This window comes from Schistocerca serialis, chromosome 2 (assembly GCF_023864345.2).
Source record: "Schistocerca serialis cubense isolate TAMUIC-IGC-003099 chromosome 2, iqSchSeri2.2, whole genome shotgun sequence".
NCBI classification, from domain to species: Eukaryota; Metazoa; Arthropoda; class Insecta; order Orthoptera; family Acrididae; genus Schistocerca; species Schistocerca serialis.
In genome coordinates, this window is record NC_064639.1 from 497,642,606 (window position 1) to 497,663,839 (window position 21,234).

Below are 21,234 nucleotides of genomic sequence, written 5' to 3' on the forward strand. Positions count from 1 at the left end.
CCTGGACGGGTTTGAATCGATAGTGGGTCGGTGGTCATAATGTTCTGGCTGATCACTGCATAATATGAAAGCTCATTTGTTGTCAGTGTGATTTAGCGCCTTCTGAGAATGATACAGAAATGCTGTTATAGTCTTCTCTTATTTCTACTGATTATGTTAGCTGGTGCAGGTCTAAAATCATTACTGTATGCTGCTTTCGTAACTCATTTTAAAATCTGATTTGGTTCATGGTATAGATAACAGGCCGTGTACCATGGAGAGGAAGGCTGCAAATTTGTGTGTGGCAGGATGCTGAGAACTGGCAGATAATGCAGTGTCTGTAGAAGTTGGTTTCCTGTGTATCGTTAAGAAACTTTTTTTTTCTTAATTTTGCTATAGTATGAATTTCAACATTTTTAAAGCATAAAGGAAAGTAACTTCTACACAGTAATATCTGCGAATTCCCATCAGCCTGTAGCACACATCTACACAGTCGTCCACTTGTGGTACACCGCCTGCTCTCTATACCGCAACGGCAAATGATAATTTTAAAATAATTTAGTTGAATAAATTGTATATAGTTATGGCTATAGTCCTACACTAATTGCTAACTTACTGCGTAGAAAGAAGAAAGACTATTACTACATTTCTGTAACCTCCAAAGGCGCTAATCACACTGACAAGTGAACCCTCTACAACTGCACAGGTTGTTGGTGTTGTTGTGGTCTTCAGTCCTGAGACTGGTTTGATGCAGCTCTCCATGCTACCCTATCCTGTGCAAGCTTCTTCATCTCTTAGTACTTACTGCACCCTACATCCTTCTGAATCTGCTTTGTGTATTCAACTCTTGGTATCCCTCTACGACTTTTACCCTCCACGCTGCCCTCCAATGCTAAATTTGTGATCCCTTGATGCATCAGAACATGTCCTACTAACCGGTCCCTTCTTTTTGTCAAGTTGTGCCACAAACTCCTCTTCTCCCCAATTCTATTCAATACCTCATCATTAGTTATGTGATCTACCCATCTAATATTAAGCATTCTTCTGTAGCACCACATTTCGAAAGCTTCTATTCTCTTCTTGTCCAGACTATTTATCGTCCATGTTTCACTTCCATACGTGGCTACACTCCATACAAATACTTTCAGAAACGACTTCCTGACACTTAAACCTATACTCGATGTTAACAAATTCCTCTTCTTCAGAAACCCTTTCCTTGCCACTGCCTGTCTACATTTTATATCTTCTCTACTTCGACCATCATCAGTTATTTTGCTCCCCAAATAGCAAAACTCCTTTACTACTTTAAGTGTCTCATTTCCTAATCTAATTCCCTCAGCATCACCCGACTTAATTCGACTACATTCCATTATCCTCGTTTTGCTTTTGTTGATGTTCATCTTATAACCTCGTTTCAAGACACTGTCCATTCTGTTCAGCTGCTCTTCCAAGTCCTTTGCTGTCTCTGATAGAATTACAATGTCATCGGCGAACCTCAAAGTTTTATTTCTTCTCCATGGATTGTAATACCTACTCCGAATTTTTCTTTTGATTGCTTTACTGCTTGCTCAATATACAGATTGAATAACATCGGGGAGAGGCTACAACCCTGTCTCACTCCCTTCCCAACCACTGCTTGCCTTTCGTGCCCCTCGACTCTTATAACTGCCATCTGGTTTCTGTACAAATTGTAAATAGCCTTTCGCTTCCTGTATTTTACCCATGCCACCTTTAGAATTTGAAAGAGAGTATTCCAGTCAACATTGTCAAACGCTTTCTCTAAGTCTACAAATGCTACAAACATAGGTTTGCCTTTCCTTAATCTTTCTTCTAAGATAAGTCGTAAGGTCAGTATTGCCTCACGTGTTCCAATATTTCTACGGAATCCAAACTGATCTTCCCCGAGGTCAGCTTCTACCAGTTTTTCCAACCGTCTGTAAAGAATTCGTGTTAGTATTTTGCGGCTGTGACTTATTAAACTGATAGTTCGGTAATTTTCACATCTGTCAACACCTGCTTTGTTTGGGATTGGAATTATTATATTCTTCTTGACGTCTGAGGGTATTTCGCCTGTCTCATACATCTTGCTCACCAGATGGTAGAGTTTTGTCAGGACTGGCTCTCCCAAGGCCGTCAGTAGTTCTAATGGAATGTTGTCTACTCCCGGGGCCTTGTTTCGACTCAGGTCTTTCAATGCTTTGCAAACTCTTCACGCAGTATCATATCTCCCATTTCATCTACATCCTCTTCCATTTCCATAATATTTTCCTCAAGTACATCGCCCTTGTATAGACCCTCTATATACTCCTTCCACCTTTCTGCTTTCCCTTCTTTGCTTAGAACTGGGTTTCCATCTGAGCTCTTGATATTCATACAAGTGGTTCTCTTTTCTCCAAAGGTCTTTTTAATTTTCCTGTAGGTGGTATCTATCTTACCCCTAGTGAGATAAACCTCTACATCCTTACATTTGTCCTCTAGCCATCTCTGCTTAGCCATTTTGCAATTCCTATCGATCTCATTTTTGAGACGTTTGTATACCTGTTTGCCTGCTTCATTTACTGCATTTTTATATTTTCTCCTTTCATCAATTAAATTCAATATTTCCTCTGTTACCCAAGGATTTCTACTAGCCCTCGTCTTTTTACCTACTTGATCCTCTGCTACCTTCACTACTTCATCCCTCAGAGCTACCCATTCTTCTTCTACTGTACTTATTCCCCCCATCCCTGTCAATTGTTCCCTTATGCTGTTCCTGAAACTCTGTACAACCTCTGGTTCTTTCAGTTTATCCAGGTCCCATCTCCTTAAATTCCCACCTTTTGGCAGTTTCTTCAGTTTTAATCTACAGTTCATAACCAATAGATTGTGGTCAGAGTACACATCTGCCCCTGGAAATGTCTTACAATTTAAAACCTGGTTCCTAATTCTCTGTCTTACCATTATATAATCTATCTGATACCTTCTAGTATCTCTAGGATTCTTCCATGTATACAACCTTCTTTCATGATTCTTGAACCAAGTGTTAGCTATGATTAAGTTGTGCTCTGTGCAAAATTCTACCAGACGGTTTCCTCTTTCATTTCTTACCCCCAATCCATATTCACCTACTATGTTTCCTTCTCTCCCTTTTCCTACACTCGAATTCCAGTGACGCATGACTATTAAATTTTCGTCTCCCTTCACTACCTGAATAATTTCTTTTATCTCATCATACATTTCATCAATTTCTTCATCATCTGCAGAGCTAGTTGGCATTTAAACGTGTACTACTGTCGTAGGCGTGGGCTTCTTGTCTATCTTGGCCACAAAAATGCGTTCACTATGCCTGTTTGTAGTAGCTTACCCGCACTCCCATCTTTTAATTCATTATTAAACCTACTCCTGCATTACCCCTATTTGATTTTGCACAGGTACTCCTCAGCAAACTTAAAATTGTGGTATTTGGATGAAATTCCTATGTGTGCTTTGAATTCAGTTTCCCGCGGAAGTAAAGATTAGCAGGTGTAGGACAATTTTGTCAGTTATAGACTGCTGTGTTTATTTTATACTCTTCGGGTTCTTTGCAAAAACAGACATAATGTCTGAAGGGATACCGCAATCACTAGTTATAGAATTTTACTTATAATTCGTCTTGATTGCAAAAATGTTTGTTCACATGACCGGTTTCGTTTCCTCGAGAACCATCTTCAAATCTGCTCTATTTCGGTTACAAAATGTGACGCAGCATGTGAAGGTTGCTGTGTGTAGACGGGTTACTCCTGTAACCGAAATTGCAGATCTGAAGATGGTTCTAGAGGAATCGAAACTGGACATTTTTGCAATCAAAATGGATTATAAGTATCATTGTACTTCGGGTTCTGATTAAATACGTTTCCTCCACAATATTTTTAGTAGTTTTCAGCACTTCATAACGAAAGGTAGTTGTCTGAGGAGCTTTTAACTTTCATGTCCTCTTTCCTGAAGTCGAATTAAAAGAATAGTAAGTCACTGTTTCCAACGGTCTACGCGTTTAACTACCATTCCTCGGCAATTGTCACCTGGCATTTATCTGAAACATACAAAAAGAGCAGCAATACGAGGGGCGTTCAATAGGTAGTGCAACACATTCTTTTTGTCGTACGATTTCGGTTTAAAAAATGCAAAATTTGTTGTGGAAACATCGTGGAATATTAAAGCTTCCTCACCGAGCGAGGTGGCGCAGTGGTTAGCACACTGGACTCGCATTCGGGAGGACGACGGTTCAATCCCGCGTCCGGCCATCCTGATTTAGGTTTTCCATGATTTCCCTAAATCGCTCCAGGCAAATGCCGGGATGGTTCCTTTGAAAGGGCACGGTTAACTTCCTTCCCTAATCCGATGAGACCGATGACCTCGCTGTTTGGTCTCTTCCCCCAACCAATCCAATCCAATCCAATTAAAGCTTCCGCCCCTGTAGTTTCACGACGTTCCGATAGGCGGCGGCACTATACGTGGCCTCTGTAGCGTTTGTAACGGAGGTGCGTTCCAATCAGAGAGGTATCATTGATTTTCTTTTGGCAGAAAACCAGACCATCGCAGATATTCATAGGCGCTTGCAGAATGCCTACGTAGAACTGGCAGTAAACAAAAGCACGGTGAGTAATTGGGCGAGGCGCCTGTCATCATTGCAACAACGTCGCGCAAACCTGTCCGATCTGCCGTGAGCCGGCTGGCTGCACACAGCTGTAGCTCCTGCAATGTAGGAACGTGCGGACACTCTCATTCGAGGTGATCGACGGGTCAAGTGAAACACATCGCTGAACAAACTGGACGTCTCTGTTGGTAGTGTTGACACACTCATCCACCAGTTGGGGTACTCAAAGGTGTTTGCGTACTGAGTTACACGCAAAGAGCAACGAAGGACCACCCGTGCGCAATTGCTTGCGCTACGAAGCTTATGTGGCAATCTTTTGTCGAACATGGGAACAGGCGATCAGACATGGATTCATCACTTCAAACCGGAAACAAAACGGTAATTTCTGGAGTGGCGCCACACCACCTCTCCTCTGAAGAAAACGTTCAGAGCTCGCCCTCAGACGGTAAAGTCATGGGGACTGACTTCTGGGACTCCGTTTGATGTCCTCCCTCATGGTGCTACGATCAGCTCTGGAGTGTACTGTGCTACCTTCAGGAAACTGAAGAACCGCCTCCAGCGTGTTCGACGCCACAAAGTCCACCCCCGGTACCTGAGTGGTCAGCGCGACGGAATATTAATCCTTAGGGCCCGGGTTCGATTCCCAGCTGGATCGGAGATTTTCTCCGCTCAGGGACTGGGTGTTGTGTTGTCCTAATCATCATCATTTCATCCCCATCGCCGAAGTGGCATGCACAACATATAAGTCCGCGTTTGGGACTCTGTCGTCAATCTTGCGACTTTCTCTGAGAATCGCCGGATGATACACGTCCGAAACATCAGCGGAAGTAATTTTATTTGCGCGGCTGCATGCCTAATATTTCATGGACTATTTTTTTCTCACTAAGCAGTCAACACTTTTTGTATCCTCATCAGTAAATGCAAATGGCACACAAGGAGATTTTATAGACTGTCTTCTTCTGATCTTTAAAAAACTTATTGTTATACTTCCTGGTCCATTATGAGTGTATCACACATGTTATTTTAAGATTATAGTGGATAGTATGTACCACATTTCACACAAGTTTGTTAAAAATAAAAGCAGGTTTGTCGCAAATAAAAGCATTACGGTTAAAAAAGTACATTGTGTAACTACGGTTATCCACACACACAACATTCCACTGATGATACTAGATGTTGAAGTGCGTAACAGTGCACATTTGAGCATGTTTTTACTTTTACATGACGGGTTAAATGCATCAGAGTTGGACTGTGTACGTCAAAGAAATTGGAGCCCTGATGTACTTAACTCGTCACGTAAACGTAAGTGCACAAATGTACACTATTACGCAATTCAGCGTCTAACAACCATCAGTGGAATGTTATGTGTGTGGACATCCCTAGTTACACAACCTGCTTTTTAACTGTGTTGTTTTTATTTGTGAGAAACCTGTTTCTATTTTTAACAAACCTGCTAGAAATGTGGTATATACTGTACACTATAATGTCGACATGGCATGTGTGATACCGTCATAACGGAACAGGACGTATAACAACAATTTTTTTAAAGATCAGAGGATGGCAGTCTTAACTGTTAAAACCCGTCACCAGGAATAAATAATACTGAATGCGATCTTGGCTATTAAATGTTATTCTTAGAGTTTTTGCATTTAGTTGAATATTTCTTGAATATCTACAGTTTCGGTAAACCGGATTACGTATGGTCACTCCTGTGTGCACTGTTTCTTGGTTAAACCGGTTTCGACACTTTTGTCATTCTTAATACACGACATTATCTCTTAACTTCAGATCTCCAGCTAAAGACCTGAAGACATGTAAGCTCCTACTACATACTGACTCAGGCAGCGGTTAGACAGAGAATCACATAAATGTCGGAACCGGTTTAGCCAATAAACAAAGTGTGAGTATTGACTGTTATCCTGTGTAGTTAGAATACTATAAACTGAAAATACAAATAGCTGTAACTAGTACCTCTTCTTAACCTGTCCACAACGCACTTTGGAGGATTTAGATAACTCAATCTGATGATGGTCATATAACCACATAGTGGGGAGGTTAGTAAAAGGGACCGGTCGCAGCTAATAGTGTCTTTCAGTTGATATTCGGAACAGTCTCTGTTAGATTTTCGCATTTAAATACAAATATTATTTCCAAATAGAATTAAAATGCATGTGGGGGATATGTATCTTAGATAATTGCGTTACCTTTATAAAAATGTATTCTTTCTTTTCTACATAATTGTTCGTCATACTACTGGGGAAAGTTTGTAATTACACAATTTCACTTAACGTCGGAAGAGAAGATGTTTAAACTTCTCTAAGAAATATTAAAGGGTTTAAGATTCGCCTTTGCTACTACTGCTTTAGTAAATGCAAAGACCGATTTTAAACAGTCTATGTTTCTGCAGGGGGGGGGGGGGAGGGGGGGGGTAGTAAAGAGGTTCCGTGTAGTCACTCTAATAATGCATGGAATGAGACATCTTCAAGTCGCAGCTAATGTCACTTTAAGTCAAAGCGATTCGTCTAGATTGTGGAACAAATTTATAGCGACACGATCAGTTGAGAGTCGTTACGGAAGTGATCGTGAAAGAAAAACGACAGATGCACAGGTGATATCTGCATATAAAACAAAGCAAAAACCACAACACGATGTTTAATGTCTACAGTGGCGGTTAGAAACAGCTACAGGATTTAATTAATCTTGCCTCCACAGAACTTGCGTGTCTCAATCGAAATGTTCGATTCCGTGTTAATTTCGGTATGGCGTAGTTAATTTTTATATTTAAATGATATATTCCATATCTAAAGATATTTAGGCACGTATTTGATGACCAAAACACTGTTTTTGTGATAATATAATTTTATTTTTCATATCGATCCATTTAGCGACATCAATCTTAAACTATGAAAATTAGTAATCACGATTATTAACTTGAATGAGTCAAAAACCACTGTACAGTGAAACTAACATCAGTGTGCTCTAGTTTTCATGTAAATAAACTTTCTATTTTTATTTTTAATTTCTCTGATTTTATTATCGATTATTTAATCGACAGTTATAAAATAACAAGAAGGTGATAGTTTCTATACTGCCAAAATTATCAACCTTCATTATTGATTATTCGGTGCATAAATATTTATATAAATAATTATTTCCAGAAAACATTATGTAATTTATACCTGAAAAACAATTTCAATTAACACATAATAAAATTCATTTGAACTGCATCCTGTTAAAAAAAAAAAGAAGTATCTGGAAGCTATGTAGGAAATACATATATAGATTTTAGGCCCAAATGCGATATAATAGTTTCAGTTGTTGTCGAGATTCGTCATTGTAACTATCAAGTCCCTTTTTTGTGTTGAAATGTTGTACAATGCATTTGCTTAACAATTTGTGTTGCGAAAAGTGTCAATAATTTATGAAAAAATATTGATGAGGTAAAAAACACTATATTCAAGCGATTTTTACTGAAACAAAAAACCTTGGACCTATTAACTAGAAAGGATAAAAAATAGCTGATACCCTAGACACCGAGACAACCGTAACAAGATAAGCAACATTCACATTGAAGAGCTAAAGAAACTGGTACACCTGCTTAATATCGTGTAGGGCCCCCGTGTGAGCACGCAGGAGTGCCGCAACACGACGTGGCATGGGCCTGACTAATGTCTGATGTAGTGCTGGAGGAAAATGACACCATGAAACCTGCATAGCTGTCCATAAATCCGTAAGAGTACGAAGGGGTGAAGATCTCTTCTGAACAGCGCGTTGCAAGGCATCCCAGATATGTTCACTAATGTTCATTGCTGGGGAATTTGGTGGCCGGCGGAAGTGCATAAACTCAGAAGTGTGTTCCTGGAGTCACTCTGTAGCAATCCTGGATGTGTGGGGTGTCGCATTGTCCTGGTGGAGTTGACCAAGTCCGTCGGAATTCACAATGGACATGAATGGATGCAGGTGATCGGACTGGATGCTTACCTTCGTGTCGCCTATCAGAGTCGTACCTATACGTATCAGAGACCCCATATCACTCCAACTGCACACGCCCCATACCATTACAGAGCCTCCACCAGTTTGAACAGTCCCCAGCTGACCTGTAGGGTCAATGGATTCGTGCGATTTTGTCATATGATGACATGGTTGGAGACCGTGACTGTTATTTGAAGACAAATGTTGATGGTGTTAGGACAAAACAAGCCACAAATTTACTTTCAGTTCCTTTATTCAAAGGGTACCGTTAACGGTTTCGAATCGTTATGATTTATCTTCAGACGGTTTACATGCTTTCCTTTCAACATCTAGTGCGTTTTTTACAGATTAATTGTCCTAAAATATAATTAACATATAATTATAAGCACACCACACACAGATGGTTGCGTTGCAGATTTTCATTGGATGTGACTTACGTGAAATGTCGGTTTGGAGTGGTTGTTTTCATAACATTCGTCCAACAGATGTGAATACATTCCCAGTGCATGTGCAACGATAAGAATGCAGTGATAATGTATTCACATCAATCGCCGACCAAATACACCCTGAAGCTCTAACACTTAACGAGTCCAGCCTTAAGAATGAAATTAATACATTCATCTCTTTCTTGTGAAGTTAAAGTAACTTCTGAGTGAAGAATGGAAATGTCTCAAGAAAGAACTGTTACTTATTATTATTATTATTGTTATTATTATTATTATTATTAATTACTATTATTAAGTTTCTTTCGGACCAATTGGTAACAATGTCAGTTGTTACACTTTACTTTTAATTTCCCTTTTTTCACCACTTCCCACTTTTTCTCCATAGCCTCTTTTTCGATCAGTTGTCCACGTTGTTTCTGTTTTTTCTTCTTATTGTTTTGCCTTGGGAACATTCTGAGTTGAGTATCTTTTTTCTGAAAGAGTTTCTGCTCGGATTTCTTAGTGTCATTAACTTTCAGGTCGTAGTTCTATGATCTAAGCTATCGTTCACTTCTTTCTTTTCTTTCCCGGCAAACAGGAATATTTGTTAAGTTGGGCTACCATTTTTCATTCAGAAGAGATGTCTATTAATGCCGAGTTTTATAAACTTTTATGTACATTTTACTGTTGTAATAATATTTATTGTAGCTAACACACGCCAGCAGTAAACGCAAGTTTCAGAGATAGTAAAAAGTAATAATGTAGCCTTCACTTCTAAATAAAAAAACTGTGATATTGGTCATAGAATTCTTTGGCACACGACTTCAAAGTCTTTGGTGCCCGTATTAAACTCTAATCATCATCATCATCATTTAAGACTGATTATGCCTTTCAGCTTTCAGTCTGAAGCATAGTTCCACTCATAAAATTCCTCCATGATCCCCTATTCAGTGCTAACATTGGTGCCTCTTCTTATGTTAAGCCTATTACTTAATCTAAGACAGATATAATTCTTCGGGCAAAGATGACACATGAAAACAAGAGACAGTTTTTTTTAATACCTGTTGGCATTTCCATCGATAGAGAGCTCGTGACTGTACCATGGAACTTAAGTTTTACAATACTGGTAACTCTCACAAAATGTGTTTCGTAATTGTGCTAAGATCAACATAAAAATTTTGTTGTGTAGATGATTCTAGTGAAGAGATAGCAATGATCATTCCTGCGAGACAACTGCCATTGCTGTGAAGCAATATAGCCAGCACAAGTATTTGCGCACTTTATCTTCAGCCTCCCTCCATACACGGTTTAACACACACTAACCGCAAACAACGGCTTGGTGCCAAAAGCTGCCTTACTTACAACTCAGACAATTATTGTTGCTGCATCAGCAACTGACTCATTTTTAGCAATGATTTTTATCTTGCCCAAAAATTGCCTATTTCTGCAAACCTATTTCTGTATTAATTTTCAACTTTTCATCGAGACTAACGCAGTCGTTGATCTTGTTGCTAACATTTTGAGTCGCTCTCTTATCGCCGTTCGGAAGTCCTTGTATTCGGAGCCTCTAATACTAAATTACGGTGTAGCCAGAACCTAGTTTCGTTTTCGGCAGATTGAGGATAAGTTTCCTCTTAGCGCTTCAACTTAGGTTTTTGGTGGGTTCTTTGAATTTAAACTATGTGTTGTCCGTTCATCAAGACTACGTCGACTTCCTTCTTCATAATCACCAAATCAAAGCTACTGCCCCGACTCTAATCACCTTGACGACGAGGATGTGCTTATTTGCCATTGAGATAACTTCCAAGAAATTTGCAAGTGTTCTTGCCGTTTTCAAATGTAACAACATGTGAATGCCATGTATTTTTTAATTACTTTCTTGAATTTTACAAGAAAGTATTCAATATCTGGCCAGTGACGTTCTCTCTATGTGCTTAGGAACATTTGCGTTTGGTTTATCAGTTTTTCGGAAATTCAGCAGAGTATTCACGTCAAACTAATCTAAATTTTTTAAATTCCAATAGGAAATGCTGTTGCTGATACGGAAACCATTTACCTCTTGGCTCTCTGTCCTTTGTTCCATAATTTCAAGAACGCTATAGTTTTCACTCACCTTGTCTATACAGTTACATGTAACTTTTGGTACGTATAAGTTCCTTTGGAAGCTACACGCCCCTGTTAGTGTTACCCGTGCAACGTACGATTTCATTAAATTTGAAAATTTGTGGTAATGTCTTATGGGACCGAACTGCTGAGGTCATCGGTCCCTAAGCCTACACGCTAATTAATCTAACTAAACTAACTTACGCTATGGACACCACACACACCCACGCCCGAGGGCGGACTCGAACCTCCAACGGGAGGAGCTACGCGGACCGTGACAAGACGCCCTAGACCGAGCGGCGATTTCATTAAATAAATTGTAACATATTAATCTGGACATACTTCGTATCCGAGAAGGAATTGATTTATTTGATGTAACAACAAAGTAAATTTTGATCGTAATATCAACCGTTAGAATACAAAGGTTTAAATTTACATCGTAAGTGTAATATAGAATTAAGTGTGTCAGTTCTTAATTGCAAAAACAGGCAAACTTGATATTTGTCGATTACAGCGCCTCTACCGCGAATGAAAAACTATGATTTGAGTTAACCGTACGTATTTTTGGGGTGTAATCCGAATATGCAGTAAAAACTGGGGTCTCATTTGAAAATACAAAGTTGACTCTTCCCACAGAGTGAGGAGGTAGTCAGTTGTAGTAAAGACAGATGTCCCCTTTACTAATATTGACTTTTCACCTTGATCATTTCTCTTTTTTTGGGACGATGCGTCGCTTTCGAGATATTTACTTGTCTCAAATTAAAACAAGCACTCTGTACGTAGCCCAGTTTTGATGTGTTTTCCAATTCTGAAAGGATATCACCAACACTTGGATAGTACACATGGCACTCAAGACTAAAGAAATGACAACATGTTGCATTATTTCTTGCGACTGTTTGCTCTAAGGCTGGAAATCACAAAGTCAGCTTATGATAATAAATATAGTACTGTTGTTGCGAAGTTGTGGTAAGAATTCATTAGCAGGCAGTCAGCCGAAGATGCGTTCAAATTTATAGCGGGCATTGATCCTGTTTTATAATTTGACACCAACTTATGCGGACAGAGCGTTGCAAATTATCAAACCGTACTCGTGATGCACTTTAGTATCTTAGGAAATGCACCATAGTTACGCCATTAAAGAATCACATATGGCTTTGGATGAAATTTACAAGTAAGTAAGTCTGCCTGGTATCATGAAATAAACAACGAGACATTAAATGTATTTGCATTCCTGTGTAAGTATCTCGATGCAACTAATGGTTCGCCAAACATGGCAACGTCATTTTCAACATGAATTATTCGTAGCTCTGAGAGGAGCTGCAAATTGAACAGATCATATCAGTAAGCATTTCTTCTTTTATAATAGGTCTAAAACTTTGCTTCTGCTGTTTTTTCTCGAAGTTCGGGGCTTTATTGTGAAAAACTCACAAAAAGCTATGATTCATAGTATTGCCCATCGCTGGCCACTACATGTCCCATCTTTCGGATAGCATACGAATCCCGTGGCGGAAGAACTGGGCGTCTTTTGTGTGGATCCACGAATAGATTCAATTTTGCACTTGTTCATGTGATCTGAAGTGCTGGTCAACCGGGCTGTATGCCACTGATCGAAAAAGGTGGTATTCAGAGAGAGCAACGTATGGAGAATACGGCGGAAGGGATAGGACTTCTCGTTTCAACGTTTCTATGTATATTTTAATGGGTTTTGCGACTTGGGGTCGAGCACTGACCTGCTGCAAATTACCTTTACGTGTCTATCGCTGTACTGTGGCCCTTTGTGTTTCAGTGCTGCGCCAGAACGCATCAATTGCTTTCGATAATAATGTCCTGTGACTGTCTTCGTCTGTTTCAGTAGCTACGAAAACATTCTCTCTTCCAGCGCCATGCCTGTCTTCGACATCAGAATCACCGTTCTTACGGCGTTGAAAACAGTCTCTGCACGTTCTTCCACTAATAGTTCTCTCACCCATGGCCGCAGATTTCTTCATGTTAAAGCAGAAAATTAAAACCTCCCGCAAATGGCGAAAATCGGTACGTAAGTTGACGTACTTAATCAAGAATAAACTTATGATGAAATCACAAATTGACTAATATTTTTATGGCAATATGTTTCCAGATGCCTAAACTTATTGTATTATACCTATGACCAACCACCCGAACCCCACTTGCCGCTACTGCCGTCTACTGGAAAACTGCGGAAGCAAAGTTGTAGAACCTAATTCTTTTTTACATCACAAGGGATGACAGAAAATCTTAATTGATGGCTCCCTCTCATCTTTGCAAGATGAAATTATTGCTGTAGGAGAACAGTTATTAAACTCCTAAAAGAAAAGAATTAAATTTCTAGATTGAAATTTTGATTATTTTAGTATACTGAAAGTGTGTACTTACTCAGGATACCCCTATCGATGGATGGATCCTTCCTTACCAGCGTGTCATTGGGCCACATCTCATGGTTTTTACACTTCCCTGAAATGAAAACAAAGCTTTCAGACAGGGTGAACTTCACTCAGTTTAGCTAGAGCGATTTTTCTGGCTAGAAAAGAAAACTGCATAGTAAGTTATTAGTGATGACATCATCCTAATTATAAGTTGATCAGCTTTAAATCTGTGTCGTATACCTGCGTGTGTCTTTCATGGCCGTGTACAACAGGAGAGAGAATATTTAAAATTATGGAAATAGATTAGTAATATGTTAACAACTTTACAGACCACATTACCAAATTTGTAGATAGGACGCGGTTCATTAATAATCCGTTTATTTTACCACATAGGTGGAAATACTTAACACAAAAAACTGGAGAAGTTATTAATGAACCAAGAAGAATTTAAAAAAAATTTGCACATCAATGCATGCTGATTTTTTTGCTTATGTGCACTTCACAAGTATTCAGCCTTCTATAGACGTACTGTATCTTTCCTTATTTAAGCTAAGTACAGATGCATTATTAACGACATGTTAATTGCTATTTGCGTGTGTGTTTTTCTTTGTTTTTATTCTGAATAGCATCACAATTCTATTTACGACTAGTGTTTTCTTGTACATACATCACCATAAGTGGACCCTGTAGGTCCTATCATCCACTGACTGTAGTGGCTCGGAAATTTGGTAATTTGCTACCATTTAAAGCACAGTGAAATCAGCCTGCGCAGTTGATTTTCGTGGTAAATTTGACTGTGTATGCTGCAAAGGATCCAACGCGGGAATTGGAACAGAGGAAACCATCGGCGGTAGATTTGACGACTGGACTATTCCGGGCTCCACTGTAATGGATGGACCTCTATCAACGAAAAGCTGAGATCCACATTCGAGGAACGAGTCAATACACAGTTGTACCTGTCGACGTTTAAGTGTATGTGGTACTGAACTAAAGTATCCTGTAGTACGGTCAGGGCACTAGCGAATATTTAAGGAGTGTAAGTTAGAATTTAGTCCCTATATTCAGTTGTCTGCTGTTTTGCTATTCCTTGACGCAGCCGTTGTGTATTCATGTATGATGATTTTGAGACATCATCAAGAATAGCTGTGAAGCCAATTGGATACTCTCATGACCAGTGAGCTATCCTCACTTTCACTACTGCGACGTAGCGTATGTAATATCGCTGTAGTAGTAGTCGTTGAGGTGACGGTCTGCAGGTGGAAAATTGACTTCTTTGCTGCACGTCTCCATGTTAGCCTGCCGAGTGCAAATCTCTCATCTTTTGCCTGACTGCTGTAACCTATATACAGATGAGCCTGCTTATCATAGTCAACCCATGGTCCCCCTCTGCAAGTGTCATCGAGCACATTTCTTCCCTTATGAAACTGATGATTACTTGATGTCCCTGGATGGATCCCATCAACCGATCCTTTAGTCACATTGTGGCTCGAGCCCACTCCTCCTCAGTTCGATTCAGTACCTCTTCACTTACTTTATTTACCCATCTAGTCGTCAGCATTCCTCTGCAATATGACATTTCAAAAGCTTCTGTTATCTTCTTGCCTTTACTTCTTATGGTTCATATTTTACGTCCCTACAAGGCTGCACTCCAACTAAATGGTTTCAAGAAGACGTCCTAACACTTAAGTTTGTGTTAGACGCCTACACTTTTTTCTTTCCACAAAATCTTTCCTGTACTTTATTTCCTCTCTACTTCGGCCATCGCCAATTATTTTGCTGCTCAAATAACCGATCTGATACTTTTAGTGTGTCATTTCCTAATATAATTTCATCATTGTCGTCTAATTAAATCGACTATTTGCATAGTCATTGTCTTACTTTTGACGCTGTCCATATTGTAACTTCTTTTCAAGACTCTGCCCATTCCGTCGAACTGAACTTCCAAATCTTTTCTCGTCTCTGAGAGAATTACTATGTTATAGGGAAACCTGAAAGTTTTTAATTCTTCTCCCTGAACTTTCTTTTCTGGGTGTGACGTTTATTTCCTCTGCCAGTCCTCCCATCTTTCTTTAGATAATTAGTGTTCGTATTTTGTAACAATGACCGATTAAACAAACGGCTCGGTAATTCCCATACGTGCCATTACCTGTACTCTTTAATATTGGGACTATTACATTAACAATCTATGTCATCTACGTGATTACCCTGCAGTTCACAATTAAGCGCCTTTTTATCATATAGAACAATCAAAAGCAGTAAAATATCAGAAGCAGCACGTAAAAGTATGAAGCACAAGGCACCGGATACTGATCACTCTCCGTTCGTCGTTGTTGGCTATTGACAACAAACAAGATGAAATCAACCGTCTCCTCTGTTGATGCGAACTGCAATTTCCGAACAGTTACAAACAGCGGAATCAAACGCAGCCTTCGGTTTGTTAGGGAGAACGTATATCTCCCACTTCCTTTGTCACTGAGAATGAGTTCAAATAAACCTTCACCTCTGTTCATTACAATTCTAACTTATTTATGACGGTTTCTCTGTCGAAGGGACGAAATTCTGACCTGCTCCTGATCACAGCAGTACGGACCCAGTCGAGAGAAGCGGGATAACAACGGCCCAGTAAAACTGCACCCCGTCTACCATGCAGTGAGTGTAGCATTCAGAATATCTCAGCAACTGACAATAAAAAGGAAGTGCTGCCGTATTTTGTGAGGAGTGCCTTATAATTTAAACGAAATCTCTGAATTGTTTCTGAAACTACATAACTCTGCTATCTTAAAGTTAATTATGGCCGTAGATAATTAAATGTCACCTTGATAAATGCACTAACACGGATAGGAAAACAAAACCAAAACCAAAGGTATCGTCTTCAACAGCCAATTGACATCAGCTGCTGCGTTAACGTCTCTTCTAGTCTCTTCCACCATTTACTATATTCATCTATAAGCATGTATGTAATTTTTTTCTAATGTCATCTTCCCGTATACCCTTAAGTCAATGAATCAGAGTTTCCTTTCTCTTTGAATACTGTAAAAAAATATCAATACATTCCCATCCGCTCCATTTTATCAACTTTAAAGTCATAGTTCCACAACAGTTTTTTCCCTGACCCTTTCTCTGTCCTTGAAATTCTCATCATGTCTCTATCCACTGCCGTCTAATTTTTAGTCAGTTTCAAATGGAGGGTCCATAACAGTGTCCTAGTTCAAAACTACACTCCTGTAAATTGAAATAAGAACACCGTGAATTCATTGTCCCAGGAAGGGGAAACTTTATTGACACATTCCTGGCGTCAGATACATCACATGATCACACTGACAGAACCACAGGCACATAGACACAGGCAACAGAGCATGCACAATGTCGGCACTAGTACAGTGTATATCCACCTTTCGCAGCAATGCAGGCTGCTATTCTCCCATGGAGACGATCGTAGAGATGCTGGATGTAGTCCTGTGGAACGGCTTGCCATGCCATTTCCACCTGGCGCCTCAGTTGGACCAGCGTTCGTGCTGGACGTGCAGACCGCGTGAGACGACGCTTCATCCAGTCCCAAACATGCTCAATGGGGGACAGATCCGGAGATCTTGCTGGCCAGGGTAGTTGACTTACACCTTCTAGAGCACGTTGGGTGGCACGGGATACATGCGGACGTGCATTGTCCTGTTGGAACAGCAAGTTCCCTTGCCGGTCTAGGAATGGTAGAACGATGGGTTCGATGACGGTTTGGATGTACCGTGCACTATTCAGTGTCCCCTCGACGATCACCAGTGGTGTACGGCCAGTGTAGGAGATCGCTCCCCACACCATGATGCCGGGTGTTGGCCCTGTGTGCCTCGGTCGTATGCAGTCCTGATTGTGGCGCTCACCTGCACGGCGCCAAACACGCATACGACCATCATTGGCACCAAGGCAGAAGTGACTCTCATCGCTGAAGACGACACGTCTCCATTCGTCCCTCCATTCACGCCTGTCGCGACACCACTGGAGGCGGGCTGCACGATGTTGGGGCGTGAGCGGAAGACGGCCTAACGGTGTGCGGGACCGTAGCCCAGCTTCATGGAGACGGTTTCGAATGGTCCTCGCCGATACCCCAGGAGCAACAGTGTCCCTAATTTGCTGGGAAGTGGCGGTGCGGTCCCCTACGGCACTGCGTAGGATCCTACGGTCTTGGCGTACATCCGTGCGTCGCTGCGGTCCGGTCCCAGGTCGACGGGCACGTGCACCTTCCGCCGACCACTGGCGACAACATCGATGTACTGTGGAGACCTCACGCCCCACGTGTTGAGCAATTCGGCGGTACGTCCACCCGGCCTCCCGCATGCCCACTATACGCCCTCGCTCAAAGTCCGTCAACTGCACATACGGTTCGCGTCCACGCTGTCGCGGCATGCTACCACTGTTAAAGACTGCGATGGAGCTCCGTATGCCACGGCAAACTGGCTGACACTGACGGCGGCGGTGCACAAATGCTGCGCAGCTAGCGCCATTCGACGGCCAACACCGCGGTTCCTGGTGTGTCCGCTGTGCCGTGCGTGTGATCATTGCTTGTACAGCCCTCTCGCAGTGTCCGGAGCAAGTATGGTGGGTCTGACACACCGGTGTCAATGTGTTCTTTCCAGGAGTGTATAAGGGGCAGTCAAATAAGAACGAGAAAGATGGATAAAGTACACTGTCTATTATTTCAAAAGTAAAAGCCATAAATGTAGATACATTTATTCGACTGTGAAACAAAGTCATTGTCTTCATGGAAAAATATTTTCGGTTGCCTACTGAACCATGATTGCACCGAAAATATGGAAATTGCATGGGGATAGATCGGACTGTATGGAGGATGTGTAAAGGGGCTTCCCTGTGAAACTTCCGCAGCGTACTCGCAGCAGTCTAGGACACATGTTGGCGGGGATTTTGTTGGCAGGTTGTTTCGAGTACACTACAGATATTTGGCTGGGAAGCATTTCAGATCCTCCATACAATCTTGATATCTACCCATGCGATTTCCATATTTTCGGAACCCTGAACGAAACGTTCACAGCTCTCGATTTGCTTTAGACGAAGAGGTGCACGTCAGAGTAAAATTGTGGTTCCACAGGCCTTGACTGTCTTTTCTCAGAGTGGGATAAATGGATTAACAGTTACGGCGATTTCTTACTTTTTTCCATTTCCTTCGTTTACATTGGAGTGCCCCTGACACTAATACACCCTGTGAGCGTCGTGTTTCAGACCCTTGGGGAACGTAGTTGACGTTGCAGCACAGCTTCGCTGTGGGTGGTGACCTATTCCTGCATCGATCAGCTGAGCGACGTCGGAGGGAGGGAACGCCCATCTGCCTAACGACCAAGTGCTATGGAGCAACACCGCGTATTCAGTACGCGAGAACACACATTCAGTACTCTAATGACGCAGAAGGCGCCAGTCAGTACCTCTGCAAGCCGAATTTGCGACATCTCACAGCTCCGACAGGGCTTCTGAAGGAGCTGGCTACACTGGAAAACATGGTCAAATGAAGTCATCATCAACCAATGGCGACGCCTAGCCACTCCAGCCTGCTACTGGTTCCGGGGTGAAGTGCTGCCATAGGAGAAACACTAGCCAGTCGGCTCACATATATACCATGAAAATCAAACTCTCGTTCTCAGGCAGTGCTCAATAATGTCCATGTGTGCGCATTATGCCCAGTGAGGCAGTCAACATCATTCGATAACTACAAGACGACCACTTGCAGTTCAAAATGAAGCAGTCACCATGTTTGACATATTTTACTGCCAACAGCTGTGAGTCTGTGCCTGAACTGAAGTCTGCGTGCAGTGACCTTGGCACCATGACACCACTGAGTCACCCGCTGGACGGCCTCCTTCCATTGATTCCCATCACATTAATGAGCTACGTCTACTGCTGGGTTGGTGCAAAAGTTCATAGAGTTTTTCCGTACACTTAATAAAGACGTTATCACCAATAATATTTTATCTTTCACGATCTACAACAGTCTGCCACAGCTGGGGTAACTTTTCTATTCCGTGACTGTAGAAATGAAGCGGCTTAGAGGCGAAGAACTCATCGAGCCATGTTCGGAGCAGATTTTGATCCAGAAAGGAAGTTCCTTGAAGGTTATTCGATATACAGTGGGAAATGTGAAAATCAGAGGACGCAAATTCAGGTGACTAAGGTGCGTGCGGAATGATTTCAAAACCGAACTCCTGTATAGTGCGTTGTCAGTCTAGCAGAATGCGGGCTGGGTTATAGTGGAGTAGTATCACTTCACGCAATCTTCCAGATTGTTGCTCTTGGATTGCATCTGCAAGACGTCTCAGTTGTTGATAATAAAATGTCAACAGTGATGGTTACACCTCGGGGAAGCAGTTCGTAGTACACCACACTGTCGCTGTTCCACTAGATGCATAACATTATCTTTTGTGGATGCGCGCAGGTCTTTGTACGGAGAATCGTTCCTTTGTTTGGGCTGAATCACTGCTTTCTTTTCCTTATGTTAGCATAAAGACACACTTTGTCACCACCAGCATCGATACAGGGTAGGAATAGTCGGTGTTGGTCACGAACCAGTTGATGACGAAGATGCTCTTGCGGACACCCGCTGATTTTTGTGGTTTTGCCTTAAAGGATGCGGTAACCATACACCTGATTTTTGAACCTTTGTTGGTAAAAGTCGGGCGATGGTGGAAAGATCGAAGTCTATCACATTTGCAGTTCTCGAGTACAATGACACATATTATTGTGAATTAATGCGTGTAAGCGAACTTCATCAAACCCCGAAGGTCTTCCGAAGGTGGATAATCACTAACGTCGCGAACCTCTTTAAAACGAGAAAACCATTGTCTTGCTGTGCTCTATCCAGTGGCATTATCCAATCACGGTGCAAATGTTTCTGGCTTCCTCCGCTGCTGTCACTCCTCTATTGAACTCAAACAGATGAATACGTCGGAAACGTTCCGATTTCTCCAGTTGGCACTCCATTTTTTAGCGTCCACAGCTGCACTCACTATCTGCAAACGACGAAATGACAATATGTAACCTCAAATAGCAATTGTGAACTACAAATAAAAAATTAAAATCGATAAATAAACCAATAGGAGCCACAATACCAACATGCAAAACACAAACGCTAGAAACATCTGCACCAACCTAATACTTATATTAATATGCCAGGTGCTTGTTAGATTTTTTGTCCCAATGATTACGTAGGAAAACGATTTTGAATTTTCGTAGCGACTGTGTGAGAATTTCCACTTTCGAATTTTAAGTGTTTACTGCTAATATAAATAGTTAAGGTGCTGTTTTCTTCTTCGATTCATTGTGGCTTTGGTTCGCATCGAGGCAGGGTCGGCGTGGTTAGGGATGGGGTCAGCGTGATTACTTTAAGGGGTGGGCGCACGGCCTCCCCATCGCCGCCCAGTTGCCCGTGAGTTACGCGTGAGTTTTCTCACGCAAATCACGAACGATGAAAGATTTTTGCAAATACTACTTATAATAACCATAAGATATTTTTTGTTATAATCTGTACCACTTTAAACCGTCTGAGCACGTGCCGTTCGCGTAAAGCTTATTTAACGTGCTCTGTATGTGCAACTTTACACGGCTATGTCGTGGCAACTAATAAAGCTTTCAGAAAACAATAGGATGACCAATAATTACATGTATTTGTCTGCACTGTAACAAAATTTGAACCGATTCGCAAAAGTCTGAAAGAAGTGACAAACGTAAAAACACAAAAAAAAAACATTTTTAATATAATATTCGAATG

General features: G+C 41.3%; 1 protein-coding gene across 1 annotated transcript in view; it reads right to left on the minus strand.

The window, feature by feature from the left end:
- LOC126457439 (uncharacterized) overlaps positions 1-21,234 on the minus strand; it is a 298,987-nt gene that overhangs the window by 52,145 nt on the left and 225,608 nt on the right. Inside the window, exon 2 of the mRNA XM_050093717.1 lies at positions 13,483-13,560. Coding sequence (XP_049949674.1) covers positions 13,483-13,560 — 78 coding nt within the window. The remainder of the gene's footprint in view (positions 1-13,482; positions 13,561-21,234) is intronic.